The sequence below is a fragment of the Schistocerca americana genome, chromosome 1, assembly GCF_021461395.2.
Source record: "Schistocerca americana isolate TAMUIC-IGC-003095 chromosome 1, iqSchAmer2.1, whole genome shotgun sequence".
Lineage (NCBI taxonomy): Eukaryota > Metazoa > Arthropoda > Insecta > Orthoptera > Acrididae > Schistocerca > Schistocerca americana.
In genome coordinates, this window is record NC_060119.1 from 795,423,482 (window position 1) to 795,437,693 (window position 14,212).

The 14,212-nt window shown below is 37.5% G+C and overlaps 1 protein-coding gene across 2 annotated transcripts in view; it reads right to left on the minus strand.

Annotated features, from left to right (window-relative positions):
- Positions 1-10,169: 10,169 nt before the first annotated feature.
- Positions 10,170-14,212, minus strand: part of LOC124612538 (cytosolic carboxypeptidase-like protein 5) — a 174,620-nt gene continuing 170,577 nt past the window's right edge. Inside the window, exon 11 of one of the 2 annotated variants that reach the window (XM_047140811.1) lies at positions 10,170-13,740. In XM_047140811.1, coding sequence (XP_046996767.1) covers positions 12,439-13,740 — 1,302 coding nt within the window. In that variant the 3' untranslated portion in view covers positions 10,170-12,438. The remainder of the gene's footprint in view (positions 13,741-14,212) is intronic. The other variant, XM_047140819.1, reaches the window with a different exon arrangement.

Below are 14,212 nucleotides of genomic sequence, written 5' to 3' on the forward strand. Positions count from 1 at the left end.
TCACTGATTTGGGGCTGTATGTGAGGCAAAATTTAGTTCACATGGTAGCAACATATGCCAGAGTTCATCAACTGCAGTTGCTGGGGAGCAGCAGTACACAGTGGGCCATCTCACTTCACAACCTGGGCGGAACAGAAATAGAAAAGGGTAGGCATTCTGAGCTTACTCCCACAAAATCTTGTATAGATGGCTCTAGTGTATACTTGTCCAATGCTCCGGTGGCATTTCAGTAACAAGTTGATATTATATGTGCCCTGACAGCTGCCAGTAAACAATGAATCAGATGATGACACATTTTTCAGATAGTGTGTGTGTGGCCTGTTTATATATGACCACAATCCTGCCTAATTCTCAGGATAAAATAAGTTGACTAGTACTCCAGAAGGTATGCTTATGAAATTTTTAACTGGCATTAAAACTAAGCTACTACTGATATTATGCGAAATTGTTGACTACAAAATTTCCCCTGTGTGACTCCACTTTTCTAAATGGCTCTCCTACTACCTTACAGTATTGTTAAAGAGTTCAAATGTGTTTGCATGCACGTGTTTACATGTTGTTCGTGGACAGCCATTTTTCTGTGTCGCAGTACTACATGGTACACAATTAATATGTAACAATGCACAATATTGTGGAAATTATTGGCTCAACATTGTGATATCTCTAAGTAGCTATTGAAACAATTTAACAACATTGATTCACTTGTTGATAAGGAGATGAACTTGTGAGGTACCTCTTATTTTCAAATAAGAACTTATTTTATTTTAATTCCAGTTTTGCTGTTACACATATGTGAAGTGAATGTATCAGTGCTGCAGTACGTACGGAGTAGAGTGACGTAGTTTCCCACACTGGCTAACAGAGGTGGTTGATCATCTGGCACTTCCAGAGCCAGTGAAATGAGATGCAGATATCGCTTATGATGTCGGCAAAGAGATACATAGGGAAAGTACATTTATTCTGGCGTGAATCAAGTAATTGTTATTAATAAATATTTGCTAACAAAAGTTGCCTTTTGCCACACAGACAGTAGGAGGAGCCCACGGGTAATAAATACTGTCTTTCAGTAATATTAAAATGCCAGGAAACATTGATATTAATATATAAATGAATAACTTTGGCACAACCGAAGATGTACGACTTTACACAAACTATCCCAATTATACACTCGAGTTACAGACTGTGCACCATAGTTAGCAGTCATCAACAGAATGCTTTTCAATCAAGTCATGCAACAGACCATACTCTTGTACCATTAATAGTTAGCTTATAATCATTATGAACAAGTTAATTTTATGGAGTTTCTTCGATAAACATACAACAATGGCAACCTGTGTAAAAATTATTTGCATAAAAAACCCTCTTCCCACTTCATTACATAAAACATAGACAGTAGCAATGCATTTTCAGAATCGGATGGCTCTGCTATGACTCTACAAGGGGACATAACATTATGAAAGGATCTTTATATAACAAGTAGGAGGAATTCCTATGTGGCAGCTCACTAAGTCAGTTGAAGGACAGATTGGCTTAATTATCACAATACTCGGGTGGGAAAGTATGGTCAATTATATTGTATGCCTCTTATACCACCATCTACGGACTCACCAGCTAAACTGAAACATTTCTGGAGTCACATTCTCTGCTTGTATCATTATTGCTAAAAGAAGGGTAGTTGTTGGGGTGTCCACTGGGGGATGGCTTGAGAAGCAGATCTGTACAGCAGTACTGTTAGGCACTTTTTTGGTGATGCGCTTTTAACTGCACAAAGTTTGAGACTTGATGAGGGACTGATGGCAATGAGCAAAGCAATCTGGCAGACAATGTTAAGTGAGTGTGCCATTAACATCGAGAAAGTTATAGTGTACTGCTTGAATATGGACAAATGGTATATATGTTTCTATGTATGACACACAATGCTGACATCAGTCGAGATATTTCTGATCCACCAATATGCCACGATCAAAGCTGCTCCTTTGCGGACTGGTTGGCTGTCTGAAGACGCACAGGAAGCTCAGAATAAGGTTATCCAGTGTTATCAAAAAACATTTTACACACAAATATATCTGTGAGGAAATGATACATGATGTATTTCATCAGCTTCTGGCATCTTTGTATCAACTCATCTTGAGATTCCAGGAAATGACAACAGAAGAAGATAAACAGATGCCACAAGAGGTAAAAGATATCCTTTTCAAACCATCTTCCAGTAGGCACACCAGCAGTGACCCATCTGATAGTGATAATGATGCAAGCAAGGAATGTGAAAAATGTAAAATATCAAATAAAACTTTTCAATACAGGAACTGCAAATCCTAATTTGTTGTCAGTGATCTCAAAATACTTAATAAACAAAATTTGACTTGAATATGCTAAATTTGCAATTTTTGGTCAGCCATATTGGATCCACCATTTTGAATTTTGTAATTCTGACATCAGATTTGTAATAAGTAACCTCCCAAAATCTAAAAAGAACACAGTTTTTGTGCGGCTTTGTAGCCATTTATCTATTACACCCAGGTTTTGAAGAAATTCGCCCCCTGTGCGGCATGCCAGCCTCTCAGAAGCTGATCGCCATATTTTCAATGGGTGAGAGAGCTGGAGACTGTGTTTGTAAGGGCAACAGTCAAACACTCTCTGTATTAGGGTAGGTGAGGAGAGCATGGTCAACATGTGGTGTTGTATTATCTGTTTGATAGAGAATGTGACAACCCCTCAAACAAAGGTCACAGCTATCAGTCTTCATACTTCACAAATGTAATGGCTGTTATCCAAATTATCAGCTATGTAAACCACAAGTGACGGAGTTGTGCACCCAATGACACTCCATACCATCAGGCCAGCTGCTAGGGCTGGATGAGGATGACGAATGCAATTTGGCAATGTTCATTTCCCTCTCAATCTCCATTCACAGACACATCCATTGTTAATCCACATGCAGAGCCAGAACTCATCAAAAAGACAATGTGGCGCCACTCCTGCACCTGGAGCTGTCATTGGGTGCACCACTCTAAGTGCACCTTCCTTGACTGCTGGCCATAGGAAGTCACAACAGTGGCTCCCTGGTAACCATGCTGATAGTCTGTATTGCTAAGGATTATGGTCGGTGTGGATACTTGTGTTCCTGCAAACTAGCCCATTTTCTGACTGATAGGGCATGGTTGTGTGATCCTGCATGGCTGAGTGAACGATATGTCTGTTCTCTTGGGTCCTGTTCAGATCCTGCTTGATGCTGAGAATGGCCATTCTGAGCTCACAGATTCCATATTCGCATGGCAGTTGTGAGATTTTGAACAACCCGAGCAGCAATATCATGGAATCATAAACCTCAGTCTTGATAGTCCACAAACCTGCTGCTGCCGAGTTCCGATATGTGCTGGTAGATGTTTCTCTTTCTTATGCAAGGCATGAAATGATCATCTCACAAACACACTATATTCAAACTCTATTTCTGCATCTACACCTATACGACTACATCTGCAATTCACACTTACATGCCTGGCAGAATGTTCATTGAACCACCTTCATACTATTTCTCTACTGTTCCACTCTCGAACAAGGCACAGGAAACACATATACTTAAATCCTACAGTCCGAGCTCTGATTTCCCATACTTTAAGATGATGATCACTTCTGGCTATGCATGTGAGCATTAACAATATGTTTTTTTGTATTTGAAGGAGAAAGTTAGTCATTGAAATTTCATTAAAATACCTCGCCACAACAAAAAATAGCTTTCTTTTAATGATTGCCACCTCAACTGCTTACCATATCTGTTTCACTCCCTCCCCTATTCTGCAATAGTACAAAATGAGCTGCCTATCTTTGAACTTTTTCTATATTGTCTGCTAATAATATCTGGTACGTATCCCAGACTGTGGAGCAATACTCCACAAGAGAACAGAAAAGAATAGTTTAGACAGTCTCTTTATACACTGTTGAATATTTTAGGGGTTCTGCCAATAAAATGCAATCTTTGGTTTCTTTCCCCACAACATTATCTGCACTATGTGATCAAAAGTATCCAGACACCTGGCTGAAAATTACTACAAGTTCTTGGCACCCTAAATGGGTAATGCTTGAATTCAGTATGGTGTAGGCCCACCCTTAACCTTGATGACAGCTTCCATTCTCAGAGGCTTATGTCCAATCAGGTGCTGGAAGGTTTCTTGGGGAATGGCAGTCCATACGGAGTGCTGCACTGAGGAGAGGTATCGATGTCGGTCAGTGAGGCCTGGCACGAAGTCAGTGTTCCAAAACATCCCAAAGGTGTTCTATAGGATTCAGGTGAGGAATCTGTGCAGGTCAGTCCATTACAGGGATGTTATTGTCATGTAACCACTCCGCCACAGGCCAAGCATTATGAACAGGTGCTTGATTGTGCTGAAAGATGCTGAGGTCCACGCAAAACAACAAGGGGTGCAAGCCCCCACCCTGAAAAACACAAGCACACCATAACACCACCACCGCCGAATTTTACTGTTGCCACTACACAAGCTGGCAGATAATGTCTACCGGGCATTTACCATACCCACACTCTGCCATCAGATCGCCACATTGTGTACTGTGATTCATCACTCCACACAACGTTTTTCCACTGTTCAATTGTCCAATGTTTACACTCCTTACAATAAGCGAGGTGTCGTTCGGCATTTACTGGCGTGATGTGTGGCTTATGAGCAGCCACTCAACCCTGAAATCCAAGTTTTCTCACTTCCTGCCTAACTGTCATAGTACTTGCAGTGGATCCTGATGCAGTTTGGAATTCCTTTGTGATGGTCTGGATAGATGTCTGCCTATTACACATTACGACCCTCTTTCAACAGTTGGCGGTCTCTGTTAGTCAACAGATGAGGTCGGCCTGTATGTTTTTGTGCTCTACGTGTTCCTTCACGTTTCCACTTCACTATCAAATCGGAAACAGAGGATCTAGGGATGTTTAGGAGTGTAGAAATGTCGCGTACAGACGTATGACACACGTGACACCCAATCACCTGATCACGTTCGAAGTCCGTGAGTTCCACGGAGCACCACATTCTGCACTCTCACGATGTCTAATGACTACTGAGGTCACTGATATGGAGTACCTAATACTGAAATGCACTTAATATGAAAATCATATGTTTTTGGGGTGTCCAGATACTTTTGATCACATAGTGTATGTGACCATACCAATTTCAGTTGCTCATTTTGCAATCCACAGGTATTTAGTTGAACTGAAGCCTTTATATTTGTGTGATTTATTGTGTAACTGAAAATTAATTGATTCCTTTTAGTACTTATAAGGTTCACTTCACATTTTTCATTACTCAGAGTCAATTGCCATTTTTCACACCACACAAATACCTCGTCTAAATCATTTTGCAATTGGTTTTGATTTCTGATGACTTTACTAGATGATAAATGACATCACTATCTGCAAACAATCTAAGAGGACTGTTCAGATTGTCCCCTAAATCAATTACATAGATTACGAACAACAGAGAGCCTTCATTGAGGAATGCCTGATATAACTTACGTTTTACTCAATGACTTTCTGTCAGTTACTGCAGTTCTGGCAAGAAATCATGACTCTTGTCACAAAACTGAGACGACACTCCATAGGAACACAATTTGATTAAAAGTTACATCTGAGTAACGGCGTCAAATGCCTCCTGGGAGTCTAGAAATGTGGAATCAACTTGTGATCCCCTGTTGATAGCGCTCATTACTTCATGTGAATAAAGAGCTAGTTGTGTTTCACAAGAACAATATTTTCTTAAATCATGTTGACTACATGTCAGTAGATAATTTTCTTCAAGGTAATTCATTATATTTAAAACACCATGTATGTTTGAAACTCTTAGTGCAAATTGATGTCCATGATATGGGTTTGCAATTCAATGAATTGTTCCTATTTCATTTCTTGGTTATTGATGTGACTTGTGCAAATTTGCAGCCTTTAGATGTGGATATTTCATCAAATGTGCAGTTGAATGACAATTCTCCAAAGTACAAATGATTTCAGAAACCTGCTAAAATTACTGAGGTTGATGGAAATGACAACAAAAGAAACAGTTTGCATGGTCAGAGTAGAACAAGTGTTGTCAGGAAAGTTCCATGTGGAGAGGGAACTGCAGCAGGAAAATGTGATCTTTGCACTACTCTTTAACTTAGCACTACAGAAGGTAATTTGCCAAATGCTGACAAACCCAGGGGGAACAATATTTAACTGGCCAGCCCAAGTGGTGGCACACACAGATGATATAGCATTAACTGCAAGGGAAGTTAGAGCTCTGAAGGATAATTATGCTGTATTCGAAGGAACAGTGCAAAAGTTAGGACTTGAAGGGAATACAGACATAACAAATATATGTTGACGGAAGATCCTTGTAGGGATAGAGAAGATGCTTTAGTAAGAAGGAACTGGAAATAATATAAATGAGTGGAAGCATTTAAATATCTGGGATAAATAATAATAGAAGATAACAGGACAACAGTAAAAATTCAAGGAAGGTCAGCAGGTGGAAACCAATGCTATTGTTCCTTGCAGATTATGTTCAAGTCTAGAACTGGCACGAATACAAAAATCAAAATATATCTGACAATATTAAGACCTATTGTAATGTATGTATTGGAAAGCTGGGTGATGAATACAAAAGAAAAAGGTTGGCAACTGGGAAAGTAAGATTTTGAGAAAGATATGTGGGGCACTAAGCGAGGAATAAAGCTGGAGAATAACATTTAATGCGGAACTACAAACACTTTTTGGACAGCTGAATACTGTAGTGAAAATCAAGCAAGGAAGAATAAGATGGGTTGATCATGTACAGAGAGTGTCAGAAACACTGATTGTCAGTAAAGTGTTTATGGGAAAGACAGAGGGAAGAAGGAGAAGAGGACGACAAGATGGCTTAAAGGTATGGAAGAGGACCTCAAAACAATGGGAATCAGGAAGTGGAGAAGGAAAGAAAAGGACAGAGAGGAATGAAAGGAGGTGCTGAAGGGGGCCAAGGTTCTACATGGTCTGTATTGCCTACTAGTAAATAATTTCTGGATGAGAAACCTTGTGTGTAATCTTTTCTTATTAACAGCATTTTAAGAGGACATTACTACTACCTACTTCATGTGGTATAATTTGCATATCCAAGCAAGTAGTACAATTTGTATCAATTTGATATTAGTTGTATATCACCATCAAGGTCTCACAATTTTAATGGCCAGTTCATTGGAGTCTGTAATTTTTCATTTTATATTGAAAAGGTACGGTCTGACAATTCTTGGTTTATGTTAAATGAGATCTTGTGCAATACATTTGCATCAGAGTACATAATTCCACTCTGAACTCTGGACATGGAGACACACCATACATAGAAATTATTTTTGTGTCTTATATTCTCATTATGCAGATCGTAGTTAAGCTGTAATTCATTTTTATTGTCAGAAACAAAAACCACTCAGGATAATGTACTGGGAAGTGAGTGTAAGAAAACCAAGATCCTTAATTAGGCCTCTGTAAGATGTGCAGTTATCTACTTTACACTCATACCGAATAAATACTTTCTTTTCTTTAGTTGCATTGCACCAAAAGATATAATACATATACAAAAGGCACCAACACTCTTATCTTCAGGTCAACATAATGTGAGATACTTCTAAGAGCCAAACATGATATCTTGGAATGTTGTCACCCTGAAATAGTTTTGACTGAAACTTTTTCCCGTCATCACTGTATCCTGAGGAGTGAATATGGTTCCTCTAAGGCATATACCATTAACAAAGATTTTGTTATGGAGTACATACTGTCACACTGGAGAAGATATACTGGTCACCACTGAAGTCATAAGTCATATATAGAGTTCTTAAGTCCGATTACATGATGATGATGAAAAAAAAAAAAAAAAAAGAAATGCCGTGTGGCTAGAGCCTCCTGTTGAGTAGACTGTTCGCCTGGTGCAAGTCTTTCGAGCTGAATCCACTTTGGCGACTCACATGTCGATGGGGATGAAATGATGATGATAAGGACAACCCAACACCCAGTCCCTGAGCAGAGAAAATCTCCAACCCAGCCAGGAATCAAACCCAGGCCCCTTTTCATGGCATTCCGTAGTGCTGACCACTCAGCTATGATGATGATAATAATAATTGTGATAGTGCAATGATGATACAACCTGTGCACACATCAGTAATGTCTTTTGGGAGATTAGTGTGGTTAGAATTTATAAAACATTACAGAAGTTCCACTCAAATTTACACTACACAACCAAAAGTATCTTAAAATCCACTGCAGATTCATTCAAGATACCAACCATGCAACTAGTAGTCTGCAGCATGTCCTTTTGGAATTGTTTCAGCATTTAACCTTCAGGGAAAGGTTTTCACTAATGAGTGACACAATGAAAGGTGGATTTTTTTTTCATTCTTCCTGAGAAACATTTGTTGCCTGTTGCTGAGTTTTAGGGTGAATTTGTTTGATAGGCAAAAGACACTCTTCTACATCCCAAAGATGTATGGGGCTCATATCAGGTCTATGGGAAGTCCAGTCCAGCAAATCCATTTAATTTTCTTTTAATCATGGGGCAATGGTCCTTACTACAGGGGCCGGAGTGTTACTGCTTGATTCAGTTCTCTCACAGATATGTGGACAACATATTATTATCTAAAATGTTTTCATAAAAACGAGTCGATTTTGCCATTAATCAAAAGCATTGATCCCAGGAAAACAGCCTCCTCCAAATTATACTGTAATCACAACACAATTATCAATACCTATCATTGCACATCAACTAGATCCACAGGTGCCCAACACAGTGCCCCATGTCATCACTTCACAAAATTATTTTCCACTGCTTTACATACCAACTATGTAATTTATTGGTCCCATTCTCAGCAATGTCATGCATTTGTTCCTGACATTACTGGCCTCCAAAAGCAGCATAACAATGAAAACTGAGTCCCACTGTCTGTTGCCAGATGTTGACAGTTTGTGAGATATGTGTGTGCACTAATGTATGCTCAAATATATTGCTTGATGTCATCCATAATTTGTACTCTGAGTGAGTGAGAGTGAGTGTGTGTGTGTTGTGTGTGTGTGTGTGTGTGTGTGTGAGTGAGAGAGAGAGAGAGAGAGAGAGAGAGAGAGAGAGAGAGAGAGAGAACTCCAGTCTGGGAGTATAGGCTGATATCTAGGCAATACACTTTATTTCCTTACTTTTACTCCCTCATGGGATTTGTGGTAGGTAATAAGGAGTCATTCAAACATTCAGTAGCCACTAGATGGAAAGAACAGTTCATTGTTGGGTAACATTTCTCTAGCCATTGTACAGAAGGTTTGCACTATTATGCAGGTTCTGTTTTTAACAGGCTTCAAGTGTGACTGACAACTGTCCAATAAACCTCATATTTTAAAATCTAAGTTGACATGCTTCTCTGTAGTTTACTTCTTTTATCTTGTACAAAAGTTCTTAGCAGTGTTTGAGAGTGCTGCACTGTAATGCACTGTTTATGGCATTTTCTGTGTAAGTTTTTAAATAATCATCTTTTCTGGTTTTTAAATTTTCTTGTAGTTTCAGCTCTCTGAGACTGTTTCAGCGCTCTGAGACTGCAGGCGTGTGTGTGCAAGTAGTATTTGTGTGTGTGTGTGTGTGTGTGTGTGTGTGTGTGTCTACTGCTGACAAAGGCCTTAATGGCCAAAAGCTATGATTGTGTGAATCTTTCTATTGTGCCTATCACGACTCAGCATCTCCGCTGTATGGTGAGTAGCAACTTTCCTTCTCTGGTGTTGTTACTTATCAGCTTTCTGTTTTTTATGTAATGGCTCATTACATTACTTTGTAGCTATAGCTCACATTTTTTCCACGGAACCTGATAACTACATTAAATTAAGAGAACATATAGTTACTTCAGCTTTTTTTACTGATGCACATCATGAATCACACTAATGTCTGAAATGCACAAAATAATTAATCAAAATAAAATGAATCTTGTCTTCTTTTTATAAGATTTCAGTCCACTATCTCTCTCTTTCTCTCTCCCCTCACACACACACACACACACACACACACACACACACACACACACACAGTAGTTTCTTATACAAATGGACTTTAGGAAAAATGGTAAGTTTGATAAGGAGATAAAAATGAATTTATGTGTGACTGCTATTATTTTCAACAATATATTCACTCAGTAATGGGAAAAGGAAACAGTCAAGTTTTGAAATTGTGTGAAAACTGACATAATATGTGTGTACAAATGTCAACAATTTATTTACATAGGATATTTTAATACCAAGTGGATTTCTGTGAATGCTTTGTTTCTAACAAATATTATTTAAGCAATAGCTTTACAAAATAGCCAGTTTAAATTTCTGGGTTTTAGTACATAACCATAAATATTTTTATATGAAGGAGAACTCATTAATTTAAAAATTTACAAATTGAAACAAAATATCTTTTCTGCTTTTGTAACAAGACATAATGCAATGATAACTGAAAGTGGAGAATTCTGCTGCACATGAGGGTTCAGAGTTGTATTTTGACAGTTACTGGAGAATACTGATTTGGGTGATTTTAATGTGTATACCATTCACATTTCAGTTTAAGAAGTGGTAAGGTGATTATTAAATTACAGGGACATCAGTGGCTGACAACTCAAAATTAATATTTATAGTACATCAGCTACATAAAGAGTACTCTGACAAATAAGCAGAACATAATCTGACAAAAAGTGAGGAAAATTTAACGATATTGTGGAAAACACTCTCTTATTGCCTGTTACAATCTCACATTAGATCTGGAAATATTCATTAAGTGTTTTCAACAGTGTTGTATAACTATTTTTCCATGATATCTGAATTGTCAAACTGATGGTAGATCCATTTTGGGACTAGAAGAGTACTCTAATAACAATTTATTTAATATGTGAATGTGTGTGTGTACACACGTGTGCGGTTATACACATGCCCTTGTTATAGATAATTTGGAATCTGCACACATGGGTCACGAAGTCAGGGCAGACGTCGCCAAAATATATTTAATTATGTTTAATTGTTGTCTAACATGAAGGTACCTATGGCATGTGACTAATACAGCACATTCATAAAAAGAAAAACAAAATAAGTACATTTTTAATTAAGAATATAGTTGTGAGAGCACGTGTCACACTGAAAAATCAAGTAATTTCTGTTTTATAATATTCATGTGTGCTCAGCACATTTTAAGTTTAATATGCTTCAGTATTACAAACCAACAAAACATGATGTGTTTTGTTTTTATAAAAGCAAAGATTCATTCACATAATTATTTTTCCTCTACATACTTGCATACTTGTAAAAGATGAGTAAAGAAGCTTGTGAACAGCACGCACGCTTGCGCATGTGCACGCACGCACGCACGCAAGTGCGCACACACACACACACACACACACACACACACACACACACAGGCAGAAAAGGCAGACAATATAATTAATTCATTTACTTTTATCTGAAAAAAAAAAAAAAAAAAAAAAAACATCTAGTGCTCATATGGTGCAACAATAAACCACCAAGTACAAATTTTTCACAACACAAGTCTTACTTTTCCACAAGCAATTAATTGTGTGGAAAAAGATTATGTTTGAAAGGTACCAATGCATGAAACATTTCCCTGAAAATGTTTCAGTCTTAAAGCCTATCTAAATTTAATTTTATGGGGCACAACAACACTATATTTTTATTTTAGTAGATATATCATTTAAGTACCAAGGGGCATTCAGATCTCTAAATCAATGATCTATTAACACTGAAGTACAAAAAATCTGGTAAAACCTCAAAAATTCATTTTGTTGCACATTTACTATACACACTGAGGCACATTAGTTGCAGCACTCAGAACACTATGTTTTCTGCAACAATTACATTGCAACAACATGAACAAACCAGCACATAGTTTAAAATAATTTATATTAACAATGATCAGTAACAAGGAACGGTGCATACAGGAAACAGAAAGACAGTGGCAGCACTTGTACACAGAAGATAGAAACTATCTCTTGTTCTCTGTAAACACACAAGTATTTTTACAGATAAAATTCAGTACCAGTGTCATACAAATTAATTAATGCTTCATATTAATCTTCACAGAAGAATTAGTATAATTGTATAATACAATAAAGTATTCTCACAAGAACAAATAATTACCCCCATAGAGAAGTAATGCATTTGTGGTATGAAGTTACCACCTCAACAATGTAATTTTGCAAGTGAAAAAAATCAAACCCTGTAGTCCTGAAGTATTGTGGCTGTATATACATGACTTCTCCACAAAGATAAACATATACATTCATTAAGGCTAAGAATAAAATGTATAATATATTTATGAAGATTTATCAATATATTCCAGTATAAACATAATATTTTCAACATATTTCATACATTTATCACAGGCTACTCAAGTAAAGTATAGTTGTTTTTTTTTCTTAAAGCTTGTTAGATTTACTTTTTTTCCTTTTTTTGTCTATTGCTAGTTCTCCACTAAATGACTTTTTCAGCTTAGCAGCAACAGTAGTGAGACTTTTAACTGAGACTTTTACTCGTTTCTTTGTCACATCAGTATTCAGTTTTTTCCCAAATGATGGTGACTTCTTCAGTACTTTAACGGGTGAGAGGTGTGTAGTTTTACTTTTAGCCTGCTTATCAAGCCTAGTGCTATATTTATCTTTACTTGTTCCAGTGACATTATCACCTTCATGTTTGCAGCTATGAACCACAGTATTTGCTAGTTTTGTGAGTGGTTTCTGTTTCCTAGCCTGAGACAAGTGACAGCAGCTATTATCAGTATCTTCCTTCAGTAAGGAATTACAGTGCAACTTATCTCTGTTACATTCAGAATAATTAACATCTTTTGAAAATTTTGGTATTTCATCCAGAGTATTAAAACCTCTTAACATACTTATATCTGTATCAGCATTTAATGACAAAGCACCTTTGCAGCTTAAATTTCCATTAGACACTGATCCATTATCAACTTGTGAAGCAGCATGGAAAATTGAATGATCACCCTTTACAGGAGATATTTTTAGACGTTTTGATCCTTGTTTCACTATGTGCTGATCACATAGTGCCTTGTGATCATCCTTAATAATTTTTATCCTGTTGGGTGTTACTATTCTCCCTACTGTAATGCCACTTCCACGAGATACCTGCTTCAACAATACCTTATCCTTTTGGATATCTGCACCTTGAAATCCAAATCGATTTTCGTGAGAGTTTTTTGAGCTTGGCACTCTTGTTTTGGAAGAATGACTGAATGAGGTAGAAACATTCTGTTCACTTCTCTTGCCATTTCCAACATTACCAAGTATTCTTCCATTAACCATATTTTTCCCATTCTTTGAGTTTGCAGCAACTGTAGCAACAGATACACATTTAGTTTTAACACTAAGTATCTGCTTAAAAACACATGTTCCTGCAGCACCTGGAGTACCTCTGACTCTCTTTGTTCCAGTTAAATGACATCGCTGTAGAGAACATGGGCTTGCAGGGGTTCTGGATGATTGGAAACTGCGACCAGTCCTCACATCTGACACAGTACGAGATGTGCCTACAGGGAAACCTGAAACATTTTCTTTCCTCTCTTCTGCAATGCCTTGAGGGCAGTTACCATTCAGCTTGCTGGTAGCTTTTGCTGGGAGGGGAGCCAGTCTTCGGACACGTGGAATGCTCTTGAGGGCAGTATCACTACTGGATGGCCGCAGTGGTGATCTGCTGGCTGCAGCAACCTGGCAAAGACTCTCTCACTTCAATCCTCAGCAAAAATGCAGTCATTAGTTCTATTTATATTGACTGGCATGCTTTACAGAGCCTGGGAGAGGCAGACTGCTTATAAAACAGGAACTCTTAAACATGCATGGATGGAGAACTAAATGCATACACAATAGGCGTATGAAATGATGTATTTGTCAAAAAACCGTACAATTTAGAAAGAGAGCTGTTTCATATCATATACCAGTTGAACACAATGATTTAAAAACTAAAAAAAAAAATGCCCAAGTAAATAACAGAATTATAAAAATAACACTCTAATATAAAAAATATTTTAAAAATCTTGCATGGTCCCTTATATTAAAGGCGTAGTATTACATACGGTCCTCGAAAGACTAAAGTTCAATGGGACAAATCTCAGTCTCACAATTTTAACTATTATATATACATTTTAAAAATAATTTTTTTATCACATTCTACATAACCATG